Source organism: Onychostruthus taczanowskii, unplaced genomic scaffold, assembly GCF_017590055.1.
Source record: "Onychostruthus taczanowskii isolate IOZ18803 unplaced genomic scaffold, ASM1759005v1 scaffold19, whole genome shotgun sequence".
Taxonomy (NCBI): Eukaryota; Metazoa; Chordata; class Aves; order Passeriformes; family Passeridae; genus Onychostruthus; species Onychostruthus taczanowskii.
In genome coordinates, this window is record NW_024499128.1 from 10484862 (window position 1) to 10512143 (window position 27282).

At 42.8% G+C, this 27282-nt stretch overlaps 1 protein-coding gene across 2 annotated transcripts; it reads left to right on the plus strand.

The window, feature by feature from the left end:
* The first annotated feature begins 3271 nt into the window (after positions 1-3271).
* WIPI2 (WD repeat domain, phosphoinositide interacting 2) lies at positions 3272-26246 on the plus strand. 2 transcript variants are annotated; one of them, XM_041401514.1, is made up of 12 exons: positions 3272-3463; positions 12067-12149; positions 17112-17281; positions 18443-18539; positions 19114-19211; positions 19621-19713; positions 20507-20577; positions 21241-21348; positions 22108-22272; positions 23311-23418; positions 24586-24716; positions 25539-26246. In XM_041401514.1, the coding sequence occupies exons 1-12, from the start codon at positions 3390-3392 to the stop codon at positions 25649-25651; spliced, it is 1311 nt and encodes a 436-aa protein (XP_041257448.1). In that variant the 5' UTR covers positions 3272-3389; the 3' UTR covers positions 25652-26246. The 2 variants fall into 2 exon arrangements, with proteins under 2 accessions (XP_041257448.1, XP_041257449.1); XM_041401515.1 differs by having other exon boundaries at positions 24586-24683.
* Positions 26247-27282: the final 1036 nt, after the last annotated feature.

The window sequence follows — 27282 nt, forward strand, 5'->3', positions numbered from 1 at the left end:
TCTGGGACAGGCAAGGCCTGGCTGAGAATGGCAGGTCCAAGCTGAGATGCAGAGTGACATCATCTCTGAAAAACTCTCCCACGCTCTGCCACTCAGCCAGGAAGGGTTTTTTTTTTTTTCAAATTCCTTCCCCAGACGATGGGGAGAGCTGTGGCAGAACCTATGCCATGGTTCTTGTGCCCTGCTGTACCTGCTCTCTGGGCCTGAAGAGGAAGAAGAAGGGATGATAAAATCACATTTACCAAAATAACCCCCATCCCCAAAGCCCCCAGCCCACAGCTGAGGGTGCTGGCAAGGGACACCTGAAGCAAACCATCCATCCCAAAATAGATCCATCTCAGAGGGCAAAAGGCAAATTGAATGAAAAATAAGTTACTATTTTTGAAGCCTGAATCCAGTTGTTATGGCAACCAAAGCCTCGAGCATCGTGCTGGGGAATGGCTCCAGCCCCAGCAATCCAAACCTGGCAGACAGAGAATCACAGGGGCTGCTCCAGGGTGGGATGGGGAGATTTTCACAGCACCTGTACCCCACTGGGATGTGTCCCCTCCCTGCACAGCAGCTCTCCTTGTTACTCTGCCCACGAGCCCAGCTTGTTTTTCTTTGCTCTCCCACCCCCGGTGCACTCCCCACCTGTAAAGATCTGAGTAATTGTAAGGGTGTTAAGGAGAAATTCCAGTATTCTGGGGTACCCTGAATGCAGATTATTATTTTTTTTTAATGTCACCAAAGCAGGGTGGAGTTTGCAGTGTTTTCTTTTAGATGAGGAATGGCTCATGAAGCCCAGGGATGGTTTTTTCCTTCCTTCTGATCTCTTCTCACATGTGACCAGTGACAGGACCCGAGGGAACAGCTGGAGCTGTCTGGGGAAGTGTTGTTTGGATAGCAGGAAAAAATTCTTCCCCCAGAGGGTGGTGGGGCACTGCCCAGGCTCCCCAGGGAATGATCCCAGCTCCAAGGCTGCCAGAGCTCCAGGAGGGTTTGGACCCTGCTCCCAGGCACAGGAGGGGATGGTTGGGGTGTCTGCGCAGGGCCACGAGCTGGGCTCTGATCCTTGTGTGTGTTCCATCTCAGGAGATTCTGTGATTCCCTGCAGGATTCCCACATCTGGAGACACCTCTGTGCATTGTCCCCTGAGGAAGGGCTCTGGGGGGTGCCAGCAGTGAGGTGTGAGCACCCACACCTGCAGGGATGGCAGCAGGGCACGGTGTGAGTGCCCACACCTGCAGGGATGGCAGCAGGGCACGGTGTGAGTGCCCACACCTGCAGGGATGGCAGCAGGGCACGGTGTGAGTGCCCACACCTGCAGGGATGGCAGCAGGGCACGGTGTGAGTGCCCACACCTGCAGGGATGGCAGCAGGGCACGGTGTGAGTGCCCACACCTGCAGGGATGGCAGCAGGGCACGGTGTGAGTGCCCACACCTGCAGGGATGGCAGCAGGGCACGGTGTGAGTGCCCACACCTGCAGGGATGGCAGCAGGGCACGGTGTGAGTGCCCACACCTGCAGGGATGGCAGCAGTGAGGTGTGAGCACCCACACCTGCAGGGGTGCCAGCAGTGAGGTGCGAGCACCCAGACCTGCAGGGATGGCAGCAGTGAGGGGGGAGTGCCCACACCTGCAGGGATGGCAGCCGTGAGGTGTGAGTGCCCAGACCTGCAGGGATGGCAGCCGTGAGGTGTGAGTGCCCAGACCTGCAGGGATGGCAGCCGTGAGGTGTGAGTGCCCAGACCTGCAGGGATGGCAGCAGTGAGGTGTGAGCACCCAGACCTGGCAGGGGTGCCAGCAGTGAGGTGTGAGCGCCCACACCTGGCAGGGATAGCAGCGCTGGGCTCTCCTGGCAGCACACACTGTGATCCCATCTCCCCAGGGAGAGACGTTTTCCTGCACCTGAAACTGCCAGAGCCAACAGGTACAAAAAGAGACAATTTGAGATTAAAATCTGCCACCAGCAGGGGAAGGCTCCCTGGAGAACAGAAGCTCTGGATGGGTAGAAAGAGCCCCAGGCCAGGTGGATGTGTTGGCAGCGGAGGCAGAGGTGACTGTGGGGTGCAGTGTGGGGGACAGGGCTGGCTCTGGTGGACGTGGCAGGGTGGGCACAGGGCAGCAGGGAGCTGGGTCACTTGGCTTTAAGCCATTTGGAGGGGTCTCTGTGCCAGCAGCTGGAGGTCCTTTAGCCTCACAGGCTGGTGAGGGGGAGGCTCCATCACCCCACACTGCTCTGTGAGCCCCACTCATGAACCCCCCTCGTGAACCCCCTGGAGCCAGACGGCCCCAGAGGCACAAACCCAACACCTGGGGGCTCATATTTGTGAGATTTACCCTTTTCTGTACTAATCTCTTGATGTTGATCCCGTTTCCAAAAATCGCTTTTTCAGTTCTGGGTGGGGTTTTTTTTGTTGTTGGTTTTGGTGGGGTTTGTTGTTGTTCGTTGGGTTTTTTAGGGTTTTGGTTTAGTTTTTTGGGGGTTTTTTGTTTGTTTTTTGTTTTGTTTTGTTTGGTTGGTTGATTCGTTTTTTTGTTCTGGGTGGGGGTTTTTTTGGTGTTGCTTTTGGTGGGGTTTGTTGTTGTTGGTTGGGTTTTTTAGGGTTTTGGTTTAATTTTTTGGGTTTTTTGGGTTTTGTTTGTTTTTTGTTTTGTTTTGTTTGGTTGGTTGATTCGGTTTTTTTGGGTGGTTTTTCGTGTTGTTGTTGTTTTTTGTTTATTTGGTTTTTGTTGTTGTTTTGGGGTTTGGTTTTTTGTGGGTTTTTTTTGTTTGTTTGTTTGTTTTTTGGGGTTTTTTTTGTGATTTTGGCTTGGTTTGGTTTTTGTATTCTTTTTTCCCCTGCAATTTGTGTTATCCACTAGACCAGGATGCTCAATTCAGCCCAGCTTTGGACACTGCCAGGGCTGGGGGATATCTACAACCTGTTCCAGCATCTCACCACCATCACAGTAAAGAATTCCTCTGTGCATCTATTTCCCCTTCCAATGTGAACCCATTCCTCCTTTCCCCGTTCCTACAAATCCTGACCAAGACCCCCTTCAGACACCGAGAGCTGCTCCCACATCTCCACGCATTTTCTCTTCTCCAGCCCGAACAACCCCAACTTTCTTTTTTTTCCTTTTTCCCAAGCCCGGAGCCCCAGCCCGCTCATCCGCTGAGCCTCGGGGCCATCCCGTGGCACCAAGCGGAACTGCAGAGGCACGGGCGGGCGGGCAGAGCGCGGGGCGTGCCCGCGGGGCCTCGGTGACAGCCCCGCGGTGGCCGCGCTCAGCCCGGGGACAGCGGCGACACGCCGGGGATCCGCGCTGCGCCGCGCGTCTCGGCCGCGGCTGAGGGGCGCAGCCTTCCGGAGGTGTTTCCTCGTCCTCCCCCCGCCGGACGGGGGTGGCGAGGGCTGTCCCGCCATGAACTTGGCCGGGCAGAGCGGCGACGCCGGTAGCGGCCATCTGCTCTTCGCCAACTTCAACCAGGACAACACGTAAGGGAGGCTGAGGGGGGCGGGCTGAGGGGGCCCGGGCCGGGGAGCGGCAGCGGCCGGGGGGGCCCCGAGCAGGCCTGGGGGGATCCGAGCAGGCCTGGAGAGCCCCGAGCAGGCCTGGCCGCCGGCGGGGCGTGCTGGGGTCTCGCCGGTGCCGCCCCTTCCCATTTGGGGAGCGCCGCTGGAGCCGCTCCGTGCCGGGGCCTCGGGGCTGGAGCGGGGCCGGGGTCCCCCCGCAGGGAGAAGGGCCGGGAACAGCCCCCCGTGCCCTCCGGCTTCATGGGGAGCCGCGGGGACACGCGGCTCGGGGTGGTGGCAGCGTGCTGGCCGCTCCCTGCCCGGGGAACTTGGATGCTTGGGACATCGCTCGCCGTCCTGGGAAGGGCACGGACGGAGCGCTCCTGCTGCTCCTTGCTGGTGTTCAGCCCTAGGAGAGCCTGACGTGAAGCCCCAAGTGTTCCAGGAGGTGCAAAGACTTCATCTAAAAGTTCCTCCCAGCTGTCTTTTCATACAGTTATTTTATTGCCACCTGCTGTGTTGAAGCATTGAGACTTAGGCTTGAAGGTGGTTTTATGAGCCCATGCTACTTTTGGTTTTGATTTCGAAAAGAGGCCTTTCTCTGATCCTTGAAACTGCACTTCCTTGGGCTTGGGATGGCCCAAGCTGCACGTCTCACAAATTTCTTAATCATTGCAGCACATTTAGATCAGTTAGTGCATGTTAGTTTTTATATGGGGTATTATAAAGCAGTATTTTTAATTTAGGAACTTCCTGTTAGTTGGGATTGGAGCACTGAAGTTCGTTTAAAGAAGGGTTTGATTGCCTTCAGTACCTGACAGATGAAACTGGCGAGGGAGTAAGAACTGAAAGAGCCTGTACTCGAGAAAGGAGTTTTGTTTTAGGAAGTGAGTAAGAGGAAATGATCTCAGGTTGGCACCACAAAGTGTAGCCCACGTGCGTGGTGGAGGCTTTGGTTTTTTTTTAACAACTTGTTCTTTGTGCAAGCAACAATATCTTGTCCTCGGGAGGGAGATCTGTGCCTGTCCTGAGCAGGTCCTGTAGCATATGGGAGTTGTGAAGGTGAGAAGGTTATTTCTGGTGGCTGCCAAGCACAGTTACATCACAGCAGGAGAGGCTCTGCTTTTGCAGGGTTTGTTGGGGGTGAAGAGGTGAGCACTTGGGGCTGGGGAGGTTTGAGACAAGAGACTCTGGCAGTAAATAAGTTGTGGTAAATGTTGGGGGGAGCAGTAGTGCTCTGTGTATTTGTGAGTAAATCATTATCCCTATATTGATTCAAGCCAAAGACTTTGCAACTGCTTTTTTACATTTTTTCAGTGGGTGCCATATAGAGCTCACTCTGGCCCTGTCCATGTAAAACATGCCCAAGTTTTGCTGAGCTACCATTCATTTTTTGCCTATTACTGGAAAAAAACTCAAGTCATAATAACTAGGGGATTTGTCACCTCTTTCTTCTGTAGTTTATAAAGGTCATATATAAGTTTTTGAAGTTCAGCTCTGTTCTCCAGTGTGGCACCTCTGCATTTTCAGTTGCACCTTAGCTTTGTGGAGACCTTTATGTACCTGAAGATCACTGAGTTGTGACCAGAAAAAACCCACTTTGTTTGAACAAGGGTTGCAGGTTGGCTTGAGAACAAAACCAAGATAGAAATAACAAGAAAACAAATGCAACAAAAGCTTACCTAGGGTTTGGCTTGTACACCTTGAAATCTTTCCTCAAGGAGCAAAAGGTGATTCCTTTATAAGCTGGAGTTTATAGGGAGAAAAAAGGGACACCTGGCTAATGATTTTATTCCTCAGCTGGGTGTGCTGCTGCACTACTTTTCCCATTTCATTTTTGTAAATGACCAAAAAATGTTCTTTGATAGCTGGTTTTTTGGGGTTTTTTTGTTTGTTTTGTGTTTGGTATTCTAATACCATTATGTCAAATTATATATTTTTAAAATATGATTTATATGTAAATCACCTTGAGATTAGCTGATGAGAATTCTGATGATGTATCTTCTGTGTTATTTTTGAATATTTGTGAATTCAGGTATCTGATGTAGAAGTGACAGAAATATCAAAAGGCTTCTGTTCATATTTTTGTCTCAAAATTCTAAAATTAATTTAAAAGGCCACTTAATTTGAGATAAAATGAGGTGGTTGATGATGTGGAATAATCTCTTTTTACTATCAGTGTCTTAAATAAAACTCCCCAAGAAAAGTAGTAAGTGTAACAGCAGTCTTGCAGATGCCTTTGTGAGCAGCTTCTCAGTGAAACACTTGTCTGATGTGGCAATGGCCCAAACAACCAAGCTGCATTCAAGTTCCTAAACTGAGTAGAATTTAGTGGTTGTGTGCATTCTTTAAACAGAACTTTACTTAATTTTTTTTTGCTGTTTCCCACCCACTATCTCTCCTAGTTTATTGTTTGAGTGGAGAAACAAAAAGGCAGCTGAGTTTATAGTATACCATAAATATATTCTATGTATGTAGAATATATATGCTACATATTCTGTATACTATATATACACCACTCTTCCACATACTCTAATATATATATACACTATATAGAATATATGTACTATATATTCTATATATTTAGGAGATGACAGTTTAGCAGGTGAGAAGAGCTGAAAAGAAGTTATTAGGAATGACTTGCACTTTCCCATGCTGGGCCTCAGAAAGCTCACCTGTTTCCAACTTTTACAGGTAACTGGAGCCCTTCTCCAGACAGGCAAGGTAAACAAATGTATATTCTTTCAGGCAGTATATGAAAGACAAGCTTTGTTTATGTCTGCCCAGTCAGTAGAGCTCACATCATGCTTTAAGGTGCTTCAGTAATTAGAAAAATTGCTGACAGACAAAACTGGAAAATAAATGACATGGGCTTGTTGTTGTTACTGCATTTAAAGCTTTTACCTTCACCCTAATAAGGTGCCAGTTCTACTCAGGTTTAACTGTCTTGCTTACCTGCACAGCAGAGCCAGCTCCTTGTGTTAGGAAAAATGGGGCTTGTTGCTGCTGAAAAGAAGTACCAAGCTGACTTTCCTTTGTTTTACGAAGATTTGGTAATTAGGTACTCTCTCCTGTAGAAAGCTGAGCTTCATGGTGGCTCTCAGTCTTGGGAAATTGGATGGCTGGTAGTTAGGAGAATGTTGTCATCACACAAGTTGCTGTGGCTTTTCCCAGTTGTTGCAATCCCTGGTGGCTGAAGCAGATATCCTCTATCCTGCTTTTGGTCTCTTGGTTTTCCCAGACTTGGCTAATATTCGTTCATGGATATTGTGTGTAGTGACATTGTCTCTTGGAATAGTATCTGCATTACTGCAAGTGTTGTCTTGCCTGTTTATCCCACATTGCCCTAAGCTTTATTTACATGAGAGTTTTGAATTTCTGGCTGGGGCTGGAGCCCTGCCTGAAAACACTTCACCTATAATGCAGCAGAAGCGGTCGGTTTGTGGCTTCTCTTTGATACAATGTTTTCATTAAGTAAAAACACGGAGAAGGGTATTTTCAGAAGATGTTAGTGTGCTTGTTTTGGACTGAGCCCTTTTCCCCAGTGAATCAATCATTGCACAACTTGGCATGACTGGCATTCCCTGATTGAGAAGCTCCAGCTTGCAGATCAAAGTGGAGCAACCGTCGGAATTTGGGTGTCCCAGCAAAACCAGGCAGTGGAAGCTTGTGGGTGGCCTCAGTGCTGGGAAGATTTTACAGCTGTAAATCTTTAACAGTGGATACTTGGGGAGAAAAACCCAAGTGCAGTTTGTATTACTTCTGGGAGAACTGCTAAAACTGAGCATAGATACGTTTATGAAAAATTAAACACCTCACAAACTCATAGAAGCTTTGACTCTCATAAGGGAAATGCTAATGGATTAGAAGTTTGTGACTTTTTAAGCAAAGCATAACTTCAAGATCCCAAAGCTTGTATGTATCTATGTAATAGGTAAAACTTTCAATATTTAAACTGTTGCACAGGTATTCTTTGGAAGTATTTACAAATGATGTTCAGATTCCATGTGCACCCACTTCCCCCCACCCACAAAAAATAACCCCACCAAACAGTTTGCTTGTGAAATAATGCAAGTGGGCAGAATAGAGAAGTTTTAGTCATCTTTTTTTAAAATAAGTAATTGTGTGAAAGCGTTTGGAAACAAAGTAGTCACTGCAGTTTTGAAAGCAGACTCCTGGTAAAAGGGGAAGAGGAAACCTTGTGTTTGGACTTCTGAGGAAAACACTGGTGTGTGCCTTACTGGCAAGGATTTCTATGACACGTATCACTACATATATTTCTTCTTTCCAGTTTAATTCTGCCCTTTATTTCCCAAATAAATCAAGTTCATTCTACATTGTGAGCAAATGCTGCTGTCTCTGTATGCACCTGGCATGCTTTGTGTCCCAGGAGTTGTATTCTCATTCCCTTATTCTGTTTGGATCTCTGTAGTAAACTGCTTGTGGTGGGAGGAACAAGGGTTAGGTGCTGAGCATTCACTCCTCTGCCTTTGTTTCTCCTAGGTTCAGGTGTCCTTCACCCGTGATCCCTGAGGACAGGAGAGCTCTCTATTCCAAGGAGACTTTAAAGCTAAACACAGACCCAAAAAAGGAAGGACAGAGCGGTCCCGTAGCTCCTTCACTCAGGGAGGATAGCTGAGAGAGACAACCGTATGTTGTGTTTCTTGCTGTTGTTGCAGAGGGCACAGCAGCTGAGGGGGGCTGGTCAGAGGAGCAGTTCCTCAGTGTGTCACCATTTGGATGGGGATTTGGCCCAAGAATAGTGATATTTACTTGGATTATGGACTTTCTGTTGTCCCAGCCTGCGTGTGAAGTGATGAGCAGGCCTGGTCTCCTTTTGCTGTAGCAGATTTGAGTTTGAGTTTTCTTTTAATACAAGAGTAATGGGAAAATCTCCTGTGGGTTGTCAGAATGTTGCTGACAAAAACATTGAATGTATGAAGTTCTGTATCTCTTTTCCAAAATCATGACCTTTGATATTACGACATGTCAATGAGATGTTACAGCAGATATTTTGGAGGGGGAAATAAAGCAAGGTACATTTCCTAAGTAATTCCTTAGCAATTCTTATGTCTTCATTGATTTTTCTTTCATTGTTATTATTGTTATTATTTTCCCTCTCCTCATCATAAGCCAAAATGTTTTGTCTGTGGAAATTTACATTGGTTTTGAAATGAGATGGAACATTAGTATAATGAGACTGTATCATAATGAAAGTAGGCTTAATTAACCAGTTATTTAAAGCAGTAATGACTTTTAGAGTCATGTTTATGCTGCAGCTGCAATTGATTTAATCTTTGAAAGAGCTGCCCTTGTTAGGAACTTTCTGATTAATGTAGAATATTTCTGATTAATAGTTAAGGTCCTCTGTGATATGGAAAAGGAAAAACTGGTTTTCTTCCTTCTATATGTATATTAAAGAAACAAAAGAAAACCTTAGGATTCTAACCCAGCTGAAAAAACTTGTTCCTAAAGAGCCAGAGACTGAAGCAGCTGATTTCCCACTTTAGGTGAGTGCACTTAGAGCGAGTGTCAGCATCTTCCAGTGAATGTGTGAAATCTCCCAGCACTGTTTGCTTGATGAGGATGGTTTTAATTATTTATGGTAGTCACTCTTGAAAATACTATCAAGATTTATGTAGTCTTGGATCAGTCTGCAGCATTATCTCTGCAAAAAGTGGATAAACACAGTTCCATAAATCATGGCTATATTGATAATTTTGTACTGGGGAGACAGCCTTCACGATGAAATAGCTCAGAGTCTACAGTCTAAAGTGTAATAGAGGCTGCACATAATAGAGCTAAAACCCACATGTGCATAGCATAATGTTAGGAAAAAAAAGCCATTGTAGAGAATATTTATTTTATTTTCAATTTCAGTCTCTCATCAGCTTCTGAAAATCAGTGGTTATAAAGCATAACACCTATGCTGTAAAAGGAGCTTCTGATAAACCACAGCAGCTTCTTGTTGGCCACTGTCTATCTGAGCAAGAGCTGAATGGCTTATTGATCATATTTCTTCCCCATATGCTAGCACATTTTTGCAGAGGTGAGGTAATTCTGGCTAGGTCCTTGTTTTGTGGATTTGGCCATTTAGATGTCTGTGGGTGTCTTAAGGGCTTAATTGTAATATCAGTACAGGGGAAGATGGGAGATTTAAATCACTGTGATTATGCTGGTATAATTCAGCCTAGTGGGTTCTTATTAGATATAAAAAGCCTTTTTCCAGTAGTTTCATAAGAAGTAATTTAAGAGTACATTTAAGAAAAAAACCAAGCCAACAAAGCAAACCCTCCAAAAGCAAGGCTGCTGTTCCAGAAGAAAAAGGGGTTATTTTGCAGTTACACTTGTACACTGAAATGGGTTTAATTATCTTGACTTGAACTGCTCTGTGTAAACAAATAATTTGTGACTTCATCACCTCGATCCTGAAATAAATAACAAAAAGCAGTTGTCATGGATGGAAAGGTCCATTCTGTGCTTCTGCATTTTGGGTTCTACTCAGTCTAATGGTTTTTATCATGTACACATTTCGTGTTTGCCATTGTCTACAGCTCATTTGAATGAGGTATAGTCGTAGGAGAGGAAAAATGGGCTTTCTGCTGCTTCCAGTGATCCTGTCAGTAAAACAGTGATTCAGCAGTATTCTGTGTTTAAAGCTGTAAGTACAATTCAGGAATCAGTTCTGCCTAGAAATACAAATAGGTGCTGGTGGGGCTCTCTGTGAGGAAATCATCCTGTGTGTTTTGTGGATTCTTTATGTTGCAAGGAGTCTTGTGACTCCACTTATTTTTAACTCTGTGGAGTGCTTGTTTACCTTTGCAAAGTGACAGTTTTAATGTCATTCTTTGTTAAACTTTCTTTTGAGGAAAGCAGTAGATGATACAAGAAAAGCTGACTCATTGCTTTGTTTTACCAGATTAGAGTTTCAGGGTTTTTTTCTGCGTAATGTGAGTTTTTGTTGAGTTGTACAAAAGTAGTTGAGCAAAACCACTGAAGTGTCTTTGGTGATTAATCAGATGGAGACTGCTGAACGTACTGATTTTGTCTGAAGGAAAATTAAATTCAGTATTTCTAGGGTGACTTAGAGGAGCAGCAAAAAAATTGTTTTATGATTGCTTCTCTATCTTTAAGCCTAATATGCTTTTTTAATATCTTGGTTATTGAATCTGTGGAATTGAATCTCTTGCTTGCATGGTTCATGTTTTAATTTGAAGGTTTAAACCTTCTCAAACATTATTTCCTAACCAGATTGTGCCAGTTGTATTTTCTTCTAGAAGAGAAGGTCATACCATCCTACAGAAGTTGATTTTGTAGCTTAATTTCAGAGGGTGAACTATATGAGGAGCATTTTTTTAATTTTCTGGGTGTGCTGAAATTTAAAAAAGACTCACTTTGGAGCCAGAAGTGAAAATACAGGAAGAACATGAAATCTAGGAATCTTTATTGTATTCCAAATGCAGTATTAATTGATAGTACATCTGAACTGTAGAGAATCATCTTGCTGGGTTCAAAAAGGCATTTTTGGCAGGCTGACTGGCACGGCTGGATTGGAGCCCTGTGTTGAATGACTTGCCACAATTTAGGGTATCAAAATGTATTTTATTGGAATTTTCCTTCATGTCTCTTGGCAGTAAGAAATATATGAACTATAAGCATACTAATGCACTTCTGTAAAACTGTATTGACTGTTAATTTTCTTTATCTGTGGCATAAAATCGTCCTCCAGATGGGGAGGGGAAACAAGAATGAGCCATTGTCTGCTGCCTTGATGTGTAAAGACCTGCAAGACAGGCTAAAGGTTTTTCTAGCTTAAAATTTAAGACCTGCCTTTGACTCTGTCTGGAAAAGCAATTAAATGGTCTGTGAGCTAAGTGTGAAAATTGAGTAATGGAGGAAAGAAGGGGTTTTAGTCAGTTTTTTAATGTTCTGCTATTGTTCAATCTGTTTAACATCAGTCCCTAGCATTTTTTAGAGGGTGCCTCTGATCAAAGATTCCGTATGAGTATTTGTAAGACTGAGACCTGACAGTGGGGGTGCTAGAACATCATCACGTAAAGCCAGAGAAAATTAGAATTGGCAGTCTTTAATTACTTTTTTTTTTTTTTTTTTTTTTAATATGAAAACTCTTCTGGGATGCTTGGGGACGGTTACACTGTAAAGAACAAAAATCCCCAGACAGCCCAGTTTAAAAGGTCCTGGAGGTCACCTCTAATGATGAGGCAATGATGTAATTGCTTTGCATTACATTATTCAAGTCATCATCTTCCCTCCACACCAAAGCTTTTAGCCTGTGTGAAGAAATCACCGGTGAGAATTGGGCAGTAGGTTTACTTTAGGCTGTGAACTCTCATTTCATAAATGTGAAGCAGAATTCCACACCCAAATTCTGTAATTCTGAAGCTGTTTGGTCTATTCAGAATTGAGGAAGCTGTCTGTGTCTGTTATGGCTTTTTTTGACAAACTTTTTATCACTTTCCTTACTGAGCTAACCCAGCTGGAGGTTTAGAACTGGGTAAGAGTCTCTCCAAGGGTAATCACAGCTGATGGAGGTGATGTTCCTGACTGGCTTGTTTCTTTTGCAGATCCCTTGCAGTTGGCAGTAAATCAGGCTACAAATTCTTCTCTCTTTCTTCTGTGGACAAATTAGAGCAGATCTATGAATGCAGTGAGTATCTTTTTCTTTTTCTTTCTTTTTTTTTCTTAATCCCCTTAGTTGGCTTAATGTGGGAAGAATAAGAAATGTTTCATTTTTTTCACAGGTTGTTTGAAATTGGCATAAAAGAAACCTTAAGTGTAAATATCACACAAATACAGTAATAGCAGGAAGGGTAAAACTATGAATCAATGTTCTGTATTTAAATTTAGCTGATATGGTATGAAATTTGGTAGTAGCTGTGAGAACTCTGCTTTTCTAATCATGTCCAGCCAGGTTACATAGCAGCTGGGTATAAAAATAACAATTCACTCATGTGAGAGAGAGTCTTTGGGGTCTTTATACTGGCTCTTGGGGCATGAAAGCACTAATATACCTTTATCAAATGAGAAAGCAAAGCCTTAATTATTTTTTTTATCCTAATACTTTCTGTTAGAAAATTATTCTTTAACATGATAGCTGCAGACTTGTTCATCCAAAAGAGTGAGTAACTCAGATTCACATAACTTCTCAATGGTGATCACAGCTGAGTATGATCTGAGGTGAAATGGAGGGAGTCCTGGGAGAGAAGTGGTATCCCCTGTTCTGTCAGCAGTTCACAGACTTCCCTTTTCTGAGATGCTAATAAGTCAGCTATGAATGCTATGCATGAGTATCCTTGCTTTCTTGTAAACTCCATGTGAGCAGGTGCTACCAACTGTTGTGATGTCAGCATTTACAGTGGGATCCCATGACAGAGCTGTCCTCAGACTCCATTCCCAAAGTGACCTGACCCTGTGGCATGTGAAGTTTGGAAATGGGGTGTGATTCAGATCACCCATTACCTGGGATGACAGCCTGCTTCTGTACACAGTCAGTGGAGAGAAATAATTGTGAGGTTCAAATTAGGCACCTGTGGTCGGATTAAATTGTGTTGTAGCTACGTCTTCCTATTTGAGTCACGGTCTGGTTGTACTGGTTAATAAGTGGCTTGGATTCCATTTTCTACCATGGAGTTTATGTACCTGACCTCTGCAGTATGCCAGGCACTTCCAGTGCCTGGCCTGGTGTCACCCCAGGAGACTCAGTGAAGATGATTCCCTGTTACACAAGACACTGAAAAATATCCTGAGAGGTTGGCTGCACTGGGCAGAACTGCTTCTTCTGAGTAGTCCTTGAGAGAAAAGTACAGATTGGATAAAGTGTCTTGTTCAACATCTTGAATAAGCTGATAAAAGCAGCTGGAGTTGGAATTTTGACCTGCCGATTCCAGTCTTGTCTTCAGACTGTTCTGGGATGCTTGTATTGACTTAAACTCTTGGATATTTTAAGTTTTCTGAGTGTTAAGTGTGTGAAAGCTGAGCACAGTATGAGGTAACATTTAGTAGAATGTTTTGGGTTGGAAAGGACCTTAAAGATCATCTAGTTCCCCTATCCCAGGTTGCTCCAAGCCTGTCCAGCCTGGCCTTGGACACTGCCAGGGATCCAGGGGCAGCCACAGCTTCTCTGGGGAAGCTGTGCCAGGGCCTCAGCACCCTCACAGGGAAGAATTTCTTCCATATGCTGAACCTGAATTTCCCCTCTATGAGTTTGAACCCATTAGTCTTCTGTCACTACAAAAAATCCAGTGGTTCAGCCAGTAGAAGCCAAACAGTCTTGGCTCAGAGCAGATAGAAATATTGAGAGGCCTTCATTTTCTTTGTATGAGTCAAATCATTTTCAGTCTTGGACTTGCAAACCATGCCTGTTAAAACTTGATACGAGGGTGGAGGGCTTCCTGTGCATTGGGTACCTCCTTTCCTCAAGGAAAGGTGTCTTGAGGCCTCCCAAACATGGTGCCTCCCACTTCCCAATTTAGTTTAAGTGGGTCTAAATACTCCTTGTGTTGAGTGAGCACTGTTAAGGACCCCTCCATATCTTCTGGAAGATTAATCTGCCAGCTCTTGTGTAGGTGTTTAAACTAAACTGCAGAATATGCCTCAGCTGACTTGTGTTTGAGAGAAATACAAAAAAAGATGGGAGATTTGGCTGCTCCCATCACTGACTTCTCCTGTGACAGCAAATCTCCTGACTCCCTGTGCAGTTGATCCCACTGTAAAAACAAGCATTAGATTGGAGGGTGCTTTAAGGCTTAATGAATGCTTCTAACATGCTTCATGTTCTTGGATTAAAAATGGAATAAAGGCACAGCTGATCATAATCTAGCCGGCTCTAACCAGCCCTTGTCTGTGATGCTCCATGCTTGTGTTTATGAAACTAATCTTGTTATGTGTTTGCTTGTTCTCTCCTCGCTGCTGATACTTAATTTGTTTTGCAGTTCTTTTTGTTCTTACTCTGTTTTGAATCTGAGTTTCTGGCAATGCTCAGTTGTGTAGTGTAAAGGAGATTATACTAATAGAAAAAAAACAAACCTGAGTAACAGCATTGCTATAGGGCTTTATTGCTGCTAAACATATGATTAATTCAGGTCAGCTGAACGTAGGATGGGCAGTATAGCCTGGTACCCTCTTGAATAGTTGCTGTTGGGAAGCATAAATTACTTGGCAGCTGTGAAGAGATTTTATCTCTTCTTCCTGTTAAAGGAAGACAAAGGAGCAGAGGTGCATCCTATATTTTAAAGTGAATTTAATTAAATGCCCATCACAAAGCCTTTCTTTAAAGGTAACTGTCTGTATTATAGTCTTTGTATGGTGTGACTGAAGGATTATCAATACCTTTGAGGCATTTTGCTCATTGAAATTTTTTTTCTTCTGTCTGGTAGCTTAGTTGTTGATAGTGCTCTTCCCTGTGTGCTCCCTGCTGCCCACCCTTCCCATCAGTGCAGCATAGCACTATTTCCATAGGAATCCCTGCTGCTGTTCCTCTTCTGAAATGCCAGTTCTCCTGCCTGCCTGGGAGGATGACAATTCCCAGGAGCTGTGTCTGCACACTTGTCCCTGGATGGGGAAAGAAGCTGTGCTTGCCCTGGAGCTGGGAGCAGTCAGACTGTGGGGTTTGGGTCTCTGAGAGTCTTCTGACTCTCGTAAAAGGGTGTCACTATTTTGAAGGACCCCAGGCTTAGATGGAAAGCTGATAACCCATCCTCTAAACTAAAAATATTTGAGAGTTTTTATATAGCTACTCTGATTCAAGGAACACAGACCTCTGCATTTCACAGTCTCTGTGTATGTTTATTGAAGTGTTGGTCTTCTGACTCTCATAAAAGGATGTCACTATTTTGAAGGACCCCAGGCTTAGATGGAAAGCTGATAACCCATCCTCTAAACTAAAAATATTTGAGAGTTTTTATATAGCTACTCTGATTCAAGGAACACAGACCTCTGCATTTCACAGTCTCTGTGTATGTTTATTGAAGCGGATTTTTGTATTTCTTTTTCATGTGTTTTGTGTAGTATCGGAAAAATGGAGAGCAATTCTTTGAAAACAAAGTAATTACTAAAATGCATTATCCCTGTTGCATGAGAAAATTGAATTTTCAAAGCCTCTGTGAGCTGTTATGTCTTCTCTGGAAAAGTACCATATTAAATACAAGATGTAGATAAAAGTCAATTATGTAGCATGGAGAACTGAAAATGCAGAGTGTAAACCTGCTCCTTTTTCATAAGTAGGCTGTTTCTCTCAAAAAAATGTAGGATATTAAATATTTTGTGTTCATTTTCTTGAAATAACTGCCCAGAAAAAGCACTTTGAAAGCAGATGTGTCCCACACTAATGGCAGTGTCATATACTGAGAATGTTGAGCAGAACTTTTTTCATGGAGTTTCTGTCACTGCTGCTGGGAACAGTGCAAATTAATTACTTAATGTTTCTCTTGGCCAAAACAGAAGCCTTCAGAAACAAGTTCTTCTGCGTTGTTGTTTTCTTTTTTTACTGGCAGTTTTATGGTTTGGAATGTGTTAAGCATTGAGCTAATCCAGAAGCTGACTCCTGAAAAATTTGTTCTGATGGATCAAGGCCAAAGGCTCAAGTCACTTGTCTTGATTGGGCTCTGTAATGAAAGGGCAGGTGTAGCCAGTGGCTGTGGAAGAGCTGCAGAGTATGGTAGAACTCTCTCCAGCTTCTCACTGCCCTGAAAACTGTATTCCTGGGATTTTGGAGAGGAGCTTTATGGGATGGAGGGGGAGGCAGAGATGCCAGGATAACTGGTGGTGGGATTTGGCCTCCTGCCAGCATGGTCCAGTGCTGTGCTGTGATCAAATGCTCTGAAATCATCTTTGCCAGAGATCCTGGACTCTCCTCCCTCCTGCTGTCTCGTCACGCAGGGATTTGTGTTCCTCCTTTGCTTTCAGTGCTCCCATAGTAGGTTGCTTTGGTAAATCTGATGTTTTATGGCTCTGCATGAATGCTGGCCATCAGTGATCCCTGCACAAATTGCTCTTAGGGCCTGTCAGGTAAAAGATGGTGTGTGTGGAAATGCTAATTGGTGGCTGCAGCAGTCTTGTGGCAAATGAGTTTCACCAGCTTCTCTAATACTGTAACCTTTCTCTCTTCATAGAGGGGTAAATGGAAATGCCAAGGGTTTGGGTCATCAGAAACCCTTTCAAGCATAATACAGCTTTAAAAACAAAACCCAGACACACGCACAAAAAAAGCCCAAAAAGGTTTGCTTTCATAAATTTCTGCAGAGATAAAAGAAGATTGCAAAACGCTGGAATTTGATGATTTTTCTGGGTTTTGTAGCTTTGGGATTTTTTCTGTTGGATTCTGGGTATGGGGAGTAGATACTGTTCAGAAATATAAACTTGTGTGACACTTTGGGAAGGGGGAGGAAATCTTTGGAAGTCATCACTCACTGTGTAGATTTCCTGCTTTAAAAGCCTATCCCATGCCCCACCTTGACTCTGAGCTGTCATGGCAGAACGTTTGTGGCGTTAAACTGTATTTTTACATAGACTGAATCTATGATTCTATGATTTTCTTAGACAATATTTCCTGTTGATGTGCATCATTCTTCTTGCCTGAAATGTCCCTCTATGTTTTTCCCTCGTTGCTCAGCTGACACAGAAGATGTGTGCATTGTGGAGAGGCTCTTCTCCAGTAGTCTGGTGGCCATCGTTAGCCTTAAAGCTCCACGCAAGCTGAAAGTTTGTCACTTCAAGAAGGGGACAGAGATTTGCAATTACAGTTACTCCAACACCATCTTGGCTGTCAAACTCAATAGACAGGTGAGTAGTGGTTTTACCTGGGTGGAAATGTGGGAAATGGGTTGTGGATCTTATTCTGGAACTTCCTCTGCTGATTGATGTCTCTTCCTTTAGTGACAGAATTTTGAAATTTAGTAGTACTTTTCCAGGTGTGGTTTCTGTGTGGCATTTCAGTACTTGTATTTGGTTAAGTAGTTTTTGGTTCTGTGTTTATGTATTACTTGGGAAAATACCCTGAGTTAAGCTGGGCATGCTTTGAGTAGTAGGTTGGACTAGAGACCTGCTGAGGTCCCTCCAAGTGTGAATCATCCTTTCATCCTAAATGTGAAAGTATGTAAGACTGGCATTTTCTCTTCAGGCCAAAATATAAAGTTATCTATTAAATTGTTATGGTTGTAAGTGCTGCTTGCTGAATTCCTCTCAAAAAATAAAATCTAAAAAACATCATGCAACTGGTGAATTTTTTAAGCACTTAGAAGCATAGTTTGCTGTATGACTAAATCATTAGTGGGCTCTTCAGCAAGTACAGACTTCTCTGTTTTTAACCAGTTCATTCAAACTAGAGAGAATGGCATCTGGAGGAGAAAACCTTAGTGTCTGACTTTGCCCCCAAAAAATGAGTGTGGGAGGAGGGGTTTCCTGTTTAAAGTCACGAGAGAAAGAGTGGCTAATTTGATTTCTGGCACAGGGAGTTAGTGTAAAATGAGTAATGTCTAGTTAGTCATCCACATGTAGTCTGCAAAGTAAATGAGATGATGAAGAACTTAGAGTTTAAAAAAAAAGACATTTCACAAATGATTATGGCTAAGGTACAGGCTTTATGAATGGTTAAAAAGTCTTGTCTGTTTTCTCTGTTTAGCAAAAGCAGAAAGTAATTTCCATTATTTCCACGTGTAAACTGGTACAGAATTAAGTGAAGGTTTCTGGCTTGCTGGCTTAAACTAGTAATGGGAATGTTTTCAGTTTGCCCTGGTGATGTTGAGAGAAGGGGGTGCAGTGTTTGTGTCAAGAGCTGGATCTTGTGTATTTTCTGTCAGCCTCTTGCTTCTCCCCATCAGGTGGGTACAACCTCTTCTCTGTTGGAAAGTACCTGCTGCATTTTGGGATAGAACTCTTTTAGGATTGATAGATCCATATGTAGTCCATTTCCACATCACCATTTGTCCTCTTTCCCTTTTCTAGAGGCTGATAGTATGTCTGGAGGAGTCTCTTTATATACACAACATACGAGACATGAAGGTATTACATACAATCAGGGAGACACCTCCCAATCCTGCAGGTAAATGTGATGGTAGAATCAGCAGAACTCTAAAAAATGCTTTCTGTGTCAGTGTATGAGGATCTCTACAGGGAACTGTGGTGGTGTTAATTCTGCTTTCAAATACAATAACAAATAGGAGTGTTGTCTGAAAGCCTACATGTTAGATCCAGCTGAGAACAAGTAGCAGACTCTGCCCTAAACTGCATCTTCCCAGTTATTTGGTCTCCTGGAGTGGATGTGTTGAAATGTTAGGAAAAAACAGGAGAGATAAAAGCTGAATTTTGACAGCACTTGGTATAGTTAAAGATTTTGTCAGGTTAATGCTTTAGGAATCATGGCAGACATGGGAAGTTCTGCTGTTTAATCAGTTATTGTAACTCTGTTGGTATTATTCCTTTTCTGTTTTATTTTAAACAAACTTATGCTAAATAGTTGCATATATTGCAGGTTGACTCTGAGATTACTCATCTTTGTTTCTACTTCTGTTGATAATTTGAATTATTTTTGTGACATTCAAGCATGGAATCAGAAAGTTTTACTGCATAAGTCTTGGAATTTTCCTGTTCTAATCCTGTTTCTGCATCCCTTCTAGGGCTATGTGCTTTATCAATAAACAATGATAATTGCTACCTGGCCTATCCAGGAAGTGCAACTATTGGAGAAGTACAAGTCTTTGACACCATCAATCTGGTAAGAATCTTTGAATGCTGTTTCCACCTCTAAAGATGCAGGTTTTGAAGATTACTGAACTTGCTCAGAGAGGAATTACTGGAAACTTAGGTTTCTGTGCAACAGTTTGCAGCATCTCTTGCTTCACAGAATGTGAACAAAGAAAGTACAAGTGCTGATAATGATTGATTGAGTAGAATTGGGCAGATGGGTGGAACCAAGTACTTTCTATTTGAATTGTCTTCCTGCTGCTTGTATTCTCTATGTATATGCTTCAGTGATAATTTTATATACTTAGTTACTGAAAAAATATTGAAGCTGTTGTCCAGAAATTAAGAACCATATTTGCCTTGAATGTGCTTAAATATGCAGTCACATGCAGCTTTTAACGTGTACTGTTCTAAGGTTCTGTTTCATTGATTCACTGCAGAGAGCTGCCAATATGATCCCAGCTCATGACAGTCCCTTGGCTGCTTTGGCATTTGATGCAAGTGGTACTAAACTTGCCACAGCCTCAGAAAAGGTAAGGGAGCATTTGATTGCCTTGCTAACAGTGATAAAAAATCAAATTTGGCATTAGGTATTTTAAGTGTGCACAGTTCCATGTGCAAGTGCCAGAAAAGATGGCTTACAGTTAAAATGGGAAATCTAAGTTAAGATCTGTTAATGATATTTGACACAATTTCCATGCTGTGAAATGTTGGATAATAAGGTTATTTAAACAAAACATTTTAATCTGGCTGTAATTAGGGCAGTCCTCTGAGTGTTTCTCCCTTTAGTGCAGGATACTTAATAGAAATTAGTTGTCTTGTTTTGATGCTGTCTTCCTAATGGAAACAAGACAGTTAAAATCCAGATAGAGAGGAGTGCCTTGCTGGTCTTTGGCATGTGATGACAAATTGTTCATGTAATGTGTGCAAATTAGAGAGTCTGAAGCCTCTGCTCTTTGAGTAATAAGCTGAGACTATAAAGGTATAACTGATTGCACCTGATAAAGGCACAAAGACATCCAAGTGATTGCACTCGTGGTACTTGTCTAGTGTGCTGGTTTTCCTGATCAAATATGATAAGAAGGGCTGGTTTTGATGCACAGCTTGTTCTCTGCATTAGTAGCTCCCACCTCTTGTTTCTGTACTCTTCAAACACATCCTACAAACAGACTCCATAAATACTTCATGTAGTATCTGGGCTGCATCACAGCAATGAGTTAACAGCAAAGTGGTTTGCTGCTTCTAGTTGTGCTCTGCTCACTGGAGCTAGTACACAGTGAATGAACTTGAAATGAAAAGTGATCTATTTATGTTTTTCCTTTGCAGGGGACAGTAATAAGAGTGTTTTCCATTCCAGAGGGACAGAAACTCTTTGAATTCCGAAGGGGAGTGAAGAGGTAAAGTTCAGCTGGGTTAATTACCTGATGCTCATTCCTTATGGTTGATTTCCAGTATGTTCAGCAATTGAGCTGGCATCCTGATTTCTTTGCCTGTTTTCATCTTCATTCATCCCTGCATGTGTGCTTATAACAGTTTCAGCTTGAATGTTTTCCAATTTCCTTCCTTTGGACTTGACTATTCTATAAATCAATCCTGTCAGAATTGTACTCCCTCTTGCCTTTTAAAATTTATTGGTGAGGGAACTTGTTTAAAGTGGGTCACGTTTTGTAGGATATATTGTATTCTTATGGACGTTAGAAGCAGTACATCTAATGTTCTTACTCTACTCTTCTAAATCCTTCTAATGCTGTGGCCAGTGATAGCCATTGTGCAATGGTGTTGTGGTTTGTGGCAGCAGTAACTCTGTGGTGCTGCTGTACTTTATACAGGGTAAGACTGAGTTCAGATTGTTACTAATTGATCCCATATCTGGTAAACAGAGCTGAACATCATTAGTCTTCTGCTTGAATAGCTTCAAGAAATGATCAGAGAATTCAGAATGCTAATTATTGAAGAGTGTTTTGTGTTACTTGCAAAGTAGTGGTGGCTTTAGAAATCTTCTTAACTAAGCCAAATAGTTTGACTTCCTTGTTTTTCTTCCCTTTTTTCTTTTTTCCCAGGTGTGTGAGCATCTGTTCATTGGCTTTCAGCATGGATGGCATGTTTCTGTCTGCATCCAGTAACACGGAGACGGTGCATATCTTCAAACTTGAGACTGTGAAAGAAAAGTAGGTTTCAAAGGTGCCTTAGATTTTTTCAAGGAAAAGGATTAAAAGTTGACTGTGCTCAACAGAATGAGTTCTCAAAAGTGTGGACAGACTTCTTTTGAACTTCTACTGTAAAGTAAAGGGCAGAAGAAGTCACTTATGAATCAGCAACTGCAGCTGAGCTGTGTACTGTTCTCCCACTGAGTAGAAAAGGTGTTTTTCTGCCAAGGAGAACTTGGCCATCCTTCACAGGGGAGCGTGGAGCAGTTTTAACATTTTCAGTTACATTTGTTTCACCTCCTCTGACATCCATATGGGAAGGGCTATATCAGCAATGCCTTCCAGCTGCATATAGGGAGCTTTGAAAGACACCAAGTTGTGAAGTGTTCCTATTTATTATTTGAGAGGACAGTCTTAATTCCATTTCAGTGGAAGTTACTGGAAACAATGATTTGCTTAGTGATAAACAGATTAATAAAATCCTGAAACATAGTGCTTTCCAGTAGATTCTGCTCTTGTATAATGAATGTTATAAAATGCAGTCTTATATACAGAAGTATCAGTTTACAATCAAACATGCTTAAATAACAGGCTGAGGGTATTGGAGGACACATTTTGTCCTCTAGTATAAATGAAGTGTTAGAATTCTCAAGGGTATTAGTTATTTCTGAAGAGAAGCAGCTGCTTAATATCTTTTAAAATAAAATGTTTTCAAGTGTTTACACACTTTTCTCTCTAAGGTGAAGGCAAAGTGGGTCACTTTTCTCTTCTGTCTTGCAGACCTCAGGAAGAGCCTACAACCTGGACAGGTTACTTTGGAAAAGTGCTGATGGCCTCAACGAGCTATCTGCCCTCTCAAGTAACAGAGATGTTCAACCAGGGCAGAGCCTTTGCTACAGTCCGTCTGCCCTTCTGTGGGCACAAAAACATCTGTGCACTTGCCACGTGAGTACAGAAAGAGAGCCTGCACTGCCCACCCTGCTGGCTTTGGGCTCTGGAGGAGCTGCCACTGTAAAACACAGCTTCATCTGCAGCAGAGCAGTGGTCACCTGTGATCATTCCAGTTGAAGAGCAACGTGGCAGAGCTAACACCTCTCAGTCCTGTGAGAGAAGGAAGAAAGGGCATAATATTTGGATATATGTGGATAGGAATAGCCCATTTCTAAGCGTTGTTTAAAGATGTCTTTTAATTTTGAAACAAGAATATTGAGAACAGACCCGTGGGCTTTTATGGCATTTGTTTCCATTAGTACTGTGGGGAGTGATGGTGTATGTTGTTAGTGAATTGCAAAATTAGGCAATCCAGCCTAACCATTAAAGAAGTCTTTGAAAGCAAGTTCATATAATTCTTGTCTCTAAAACAGCGTAGCATTCATTAAAGTTAATTTTGAGGACTAAATCTAATCTTTTATTCTGTCTTCCTCAAAGGCAGGTCCCATTTGGCACAGCTACCAAAGTAATAAGCTGAGAAGTAGTAAACTTACTTTGTGGGGGTTTTATAGTTTTATGCTAAATTGACTTAATGTCTGTACTCTCACTCCTCTGATCTCAAAGCACCCTTTAAGCAATAATTAAGCTTTGTAACATTTCTCAAATAAGTAAATCCTTCCCGTTAGAATATTTGTCTCTGGAGTTGCACAAAGCTTGATAACAGGATGGTAACTTCTGAATATGTTTTACTGAGTTGTATGTAATTGCTTGATTCCTGTGGCATCCTGTTAGCTCCAAAATGTGGTTATGCTATTAATCTTTTACAAACAGTTCTTTCTTGAGTGCTCTACTGTTAACAGCATTCCTGGTCCAGGAGCTAAAGTGTGGAAAATAATGCCTTAAAGTCATAGCATCATTTAGGTTGGAAAACCCTCTGAAATGGAGTCTGACTATTAAATCATGGGAAGGGAGGAGAGTATGCTTTCTATGTTATTTAATAATCTTTTATATAATAATGTGTTATTAAATAACTTCTGCTCTAAACCTTTCTAGAATCCAGAAGATCCCTCGTTTGCTGGTGGGAGCTGCTGATGGGTATCTCTACATGTACAACTTAGACCCCCAGGAGGGAGGCGAGTGCACATTAATGAAGCAGCACAAGTAAGTCCACGTTAGCTGAGAACTTGTGTTTTATTTCCTCTCAAAATCCAGATTCTTCTCAAACTTTGTTCTGTTCTGGAAAAGTCTGACTTAGAACAGCTCGTTTCTTCAGAGTAATCTTTTTCCAGATCTCTGACATGAATGAGTAACTTCAGAATCCCCCTGAGCCTTCCTTCCAGGTATCCCCTACACCGAGCACTGCTTTACCAGCAGAAACTCAACCCCTGTCCCAGTGCAGGGAGGGATCAATCGCTGTTCTCTCTGTGCTCCTGTTTCCTCTTGGCACTTTGAGTTGAGTTACTTAAACAAGAATTTGAAACGTGTGACACCGTCCTCTTCATCAATAAATGAAGTGGTTACAAACATGAGAAAGATCTTACTCTGACTTCACAGAGGGGAAACTGGCCTATGAAATTATCCCTGTTCTCTCTCTGCTGGTGTCCTTATTAAACTTCCTTGCATATGGGCCAGGCAGCTGGTGTTCTGTAATAGTACTGTGGAGCACTTGAGAAATAGGACAATGCAGTTTCTCAATAAGGGTTGGCAGGAAAAGCTAGGGTAATATACTCAAATTACCTGATCAATCATGGAATTAAAGATAATAACTCGTGATATAATTCAGGTTTGCAGCTTTGGTCAACCTACAATTATGTTCAAAAATCATACACTTATCTGAACATTTGAAGACATGACCTCTGGTTAGAGATGAAGTGAAGCCTCATAGAGGGAAGCTTTTTACCAAGTTGTTAATCTTTGAAATGCTCTAATATTTTCTCTAGAGGGCTTTCTAGTATCTGCGTAAGAAGCAACCGCTTCTGTTGTGACAGAGCTCAAGATTACCTACAATATTGCTCAAGATAACCTACAAGACTGCATGATTAAAAAAGCCTATTCCAATGTTTTGAGTCTTCTTTTCCTGCTATGAGCTACTAGGATTTAGATCCTGATGCTGTGTCAGAGGCAAACATGATGCTGATGAGTCTACAACCTGAGTTGTCAGGTGCTTTCTAGCCAGGCCTCTGGAATAAAGGGACCAAGTTCCTCTTGTTGCAATTCTGTATACATTATTCTTGCACACCAGATGAAATATTTTGCTGTAGCTGCCAGCTCAAGCTGTCTTGTGCCCGGGCAGATCACCTCTCCAGCTAACCCCTCTCTTCCTGGCAGGCTCGATGGCAGCATGGAGCCCGCCAACGAAATTCTGGAGTCTGCATCCCATGACCGGCCGTTGGTAGCGCAGACGTACAGTGCCGCTGTGACTAAAGGTACATATGTGCCTTCCTCACCCAGCAGGCATGGTAAGGAGAGGGCTGGGAATGGGGCAGGGAGCACCTCTGCCTCTTGCTTCCTTCTAGATGGCTGCGTCAGCTGGTCCACGTCCGCACCGAGCTTTGCGTAACCGCGCGTGCGAGGCGGAGCCTTGGTGAGCAGTAGGAAAAGAGCACTCGTGGTGTGCAGTAGCTTTCTGTAGATGGGCCACTTGTCTTTGCTGCTTTCTGGGTAGAATTTTGTCTTGAGTTGTGGTTGCTGGCTGTAGTGATAGTTTCAGTATTTGCCACATGGTTCTTGAGGCAGTTCTGCGCCCAGACGTTGTACAAAGCATCTGAATTACAGCACTGCTCCCTTTTTAAAAAAAAAAATTCTACAAAAAAATTCTAAAAAAAGGTTGATAAATGCTGCTATTGTTCCTTTATGGGAACAGCGACCTTTTAGCCTGATTCACTGCTCTGATAAATCAAGAGGAGGAGAACTTGGTTAATGCTGCAGCTCTCCAAGTCAGTGGAGCTTTTGCCGTATCTTGCACCCAGATTAGTGCCTCGCTGCAAAGGGAGGGCAGTCAGCACATGTCTGTATTGCACTGCATCAGTGGAGGCTGAAAACAGCAGCCTGCCCAAAGCTCCAGTATGCATTGCACACTCACAGGAGTTTAATTTTGATCATGAACTGCTCTTGGCTTAGAGAAACACAGTCCTGAATCAGAGTCATGATAAAAACAAACATAGGGTGGCAGTGAAACTATTTGAAGTAATGCCTGGTACTTCAGCTGCACTCGTTCACTCTGGATCTAAGCCTTCGTTTGTTGCTGCTGATTCCCCAACTCCTTGTTCCTTTCTCTCCAGCCTATACGGATGACCTGGGTGCTGTGGGTGGAGCTTGCCTGGAAGATGAAACCAACTCACTCAGATTGGAGGAAGACAGCGAGCATCCCCCCATGATCCTGCGGACAGACTGAACTCGGACCTGTGAACTCACTCCTGAAGCAGAGAACACTGGCTGGACGTTTCTTGAGGAATCTCGTGTTATGCTGCTATGAACTTTGACATGAGTTGGGAGAGAGGATGACAGACTCTTACAGTTTTAAGTCGTAGCTGTAGTTCTAATTCTATACAATTGGAAAAATATATGGTTTTCAATTCAGTGGCTTTTAATCTTGCTTATCTATTTTAGCTGTGTTTATTTTTTTTTTGTTGCCAAAACCTGCTGTTTGTGCAGCCCTCAGAGCCTACTTAGCTTTGCATGCATTCATGTGCCAAGCAAGCATAGGAGGGGGAGAGAGAGAGAGAAGCCACTTTATAACAAACTCAAGTTTGTATTTTTTTTATATATGTATATAATATTTAGCCTATATAAGGAAGGAGTACAGAAGTGGTTCTGGAAGCTGAGACTAGTTCTGCACTGACAAAGGTCCAAATGGTTTCCTGTGCATGGGCTTGCAGGCATACCTAGTGACTGACATGCAACCTTTCAAATGCAATGGCCTGGTTTTTTTGGGTTCTCCCTTCCCTTTCCTGGACCATTTTGTTAATTAAAATTCCTTCTGAATGTTGTGTATTTGTGGGACTGTTCTGTTTGTTGGGATGGAAAACTGGAAGTGTTTCCCTGCGTAAGGATATAGAATACAGAAAGTGCCTTTACAGGGAAGGAAAGGAATTGCTGCAGGAAGAAGAGCTAGAATGAGGGAAGGATTGTCAGAGAATTTTGTCTGTATTCCTTTGGTACTTGGGTGTCTGTAGCCTGTGGTGGTTGATAAGCTTGTGGGTTTTTGAGAAAAGACTTGGAGAGCACTTTCTTTCTTTCCTGTAGATTGTCCTGTTTTCTTGGCAGAGTAGCAATAACCTTTTTTTATACCTTTTTGAATTATCCAAAGCAAGGATTCTGTCAGGCTGGAGGGAAGTCCCTGTAGAGTTTGGCAACCCCACTCTATAAACAGCCTTAAGATTTCCTGCTAGAAGGCTCTCAATTCCTGCTTCTTCTCAGTCTGGGGCTGAGTATACTGCTCTAATAGTGAAAGTTCTTGATTTTTTTTCAGATTCTGATGTAAATATAAATGATTTTGAAAGTTTAATTTACTTCTGGGCTCTCTACTGCTACATAATAATGTTTTTCTTGCTGTTTTTGGGGGTTTTTTTTTCCATTTTCCCTCTCATCAGAGTACCTCTTATAGATACACTCAAGGACTGGTAGTTTCTTTGGCAGTTTTGGAGTGAATCCTTAACTGCCCTGACACTGACTAGGGCTTTCCAAGGCTGAGCAGTGCTGCAGACTATTTTTAGGGTTGTAATGTGCCTTCTCTTAAGTCTTGGATAACAGTTATTGAGCAAGAGATTAGTGAAGTACTTGGTGAGTGTTCCTTCCCTTTGCCAAAATGAGCCTGCTTTGCCTTCTGTGTAGCAATGTGGGTTGTTTCCTTTCCCTCTACTGACTGCTTGCAAAGAAGTAAATATAAAGAGAGGCAAAGAAATTGCAGATCTTAAGAGGAGGACAGAAGAGGCTGAGTGCTCCAGCTATGTGTGAACTCCTACCACAGCTAGGCAGTGATGTTCATTTGGGATTGGGTACCATGAGCAAGTCTTCCCTGGAGCA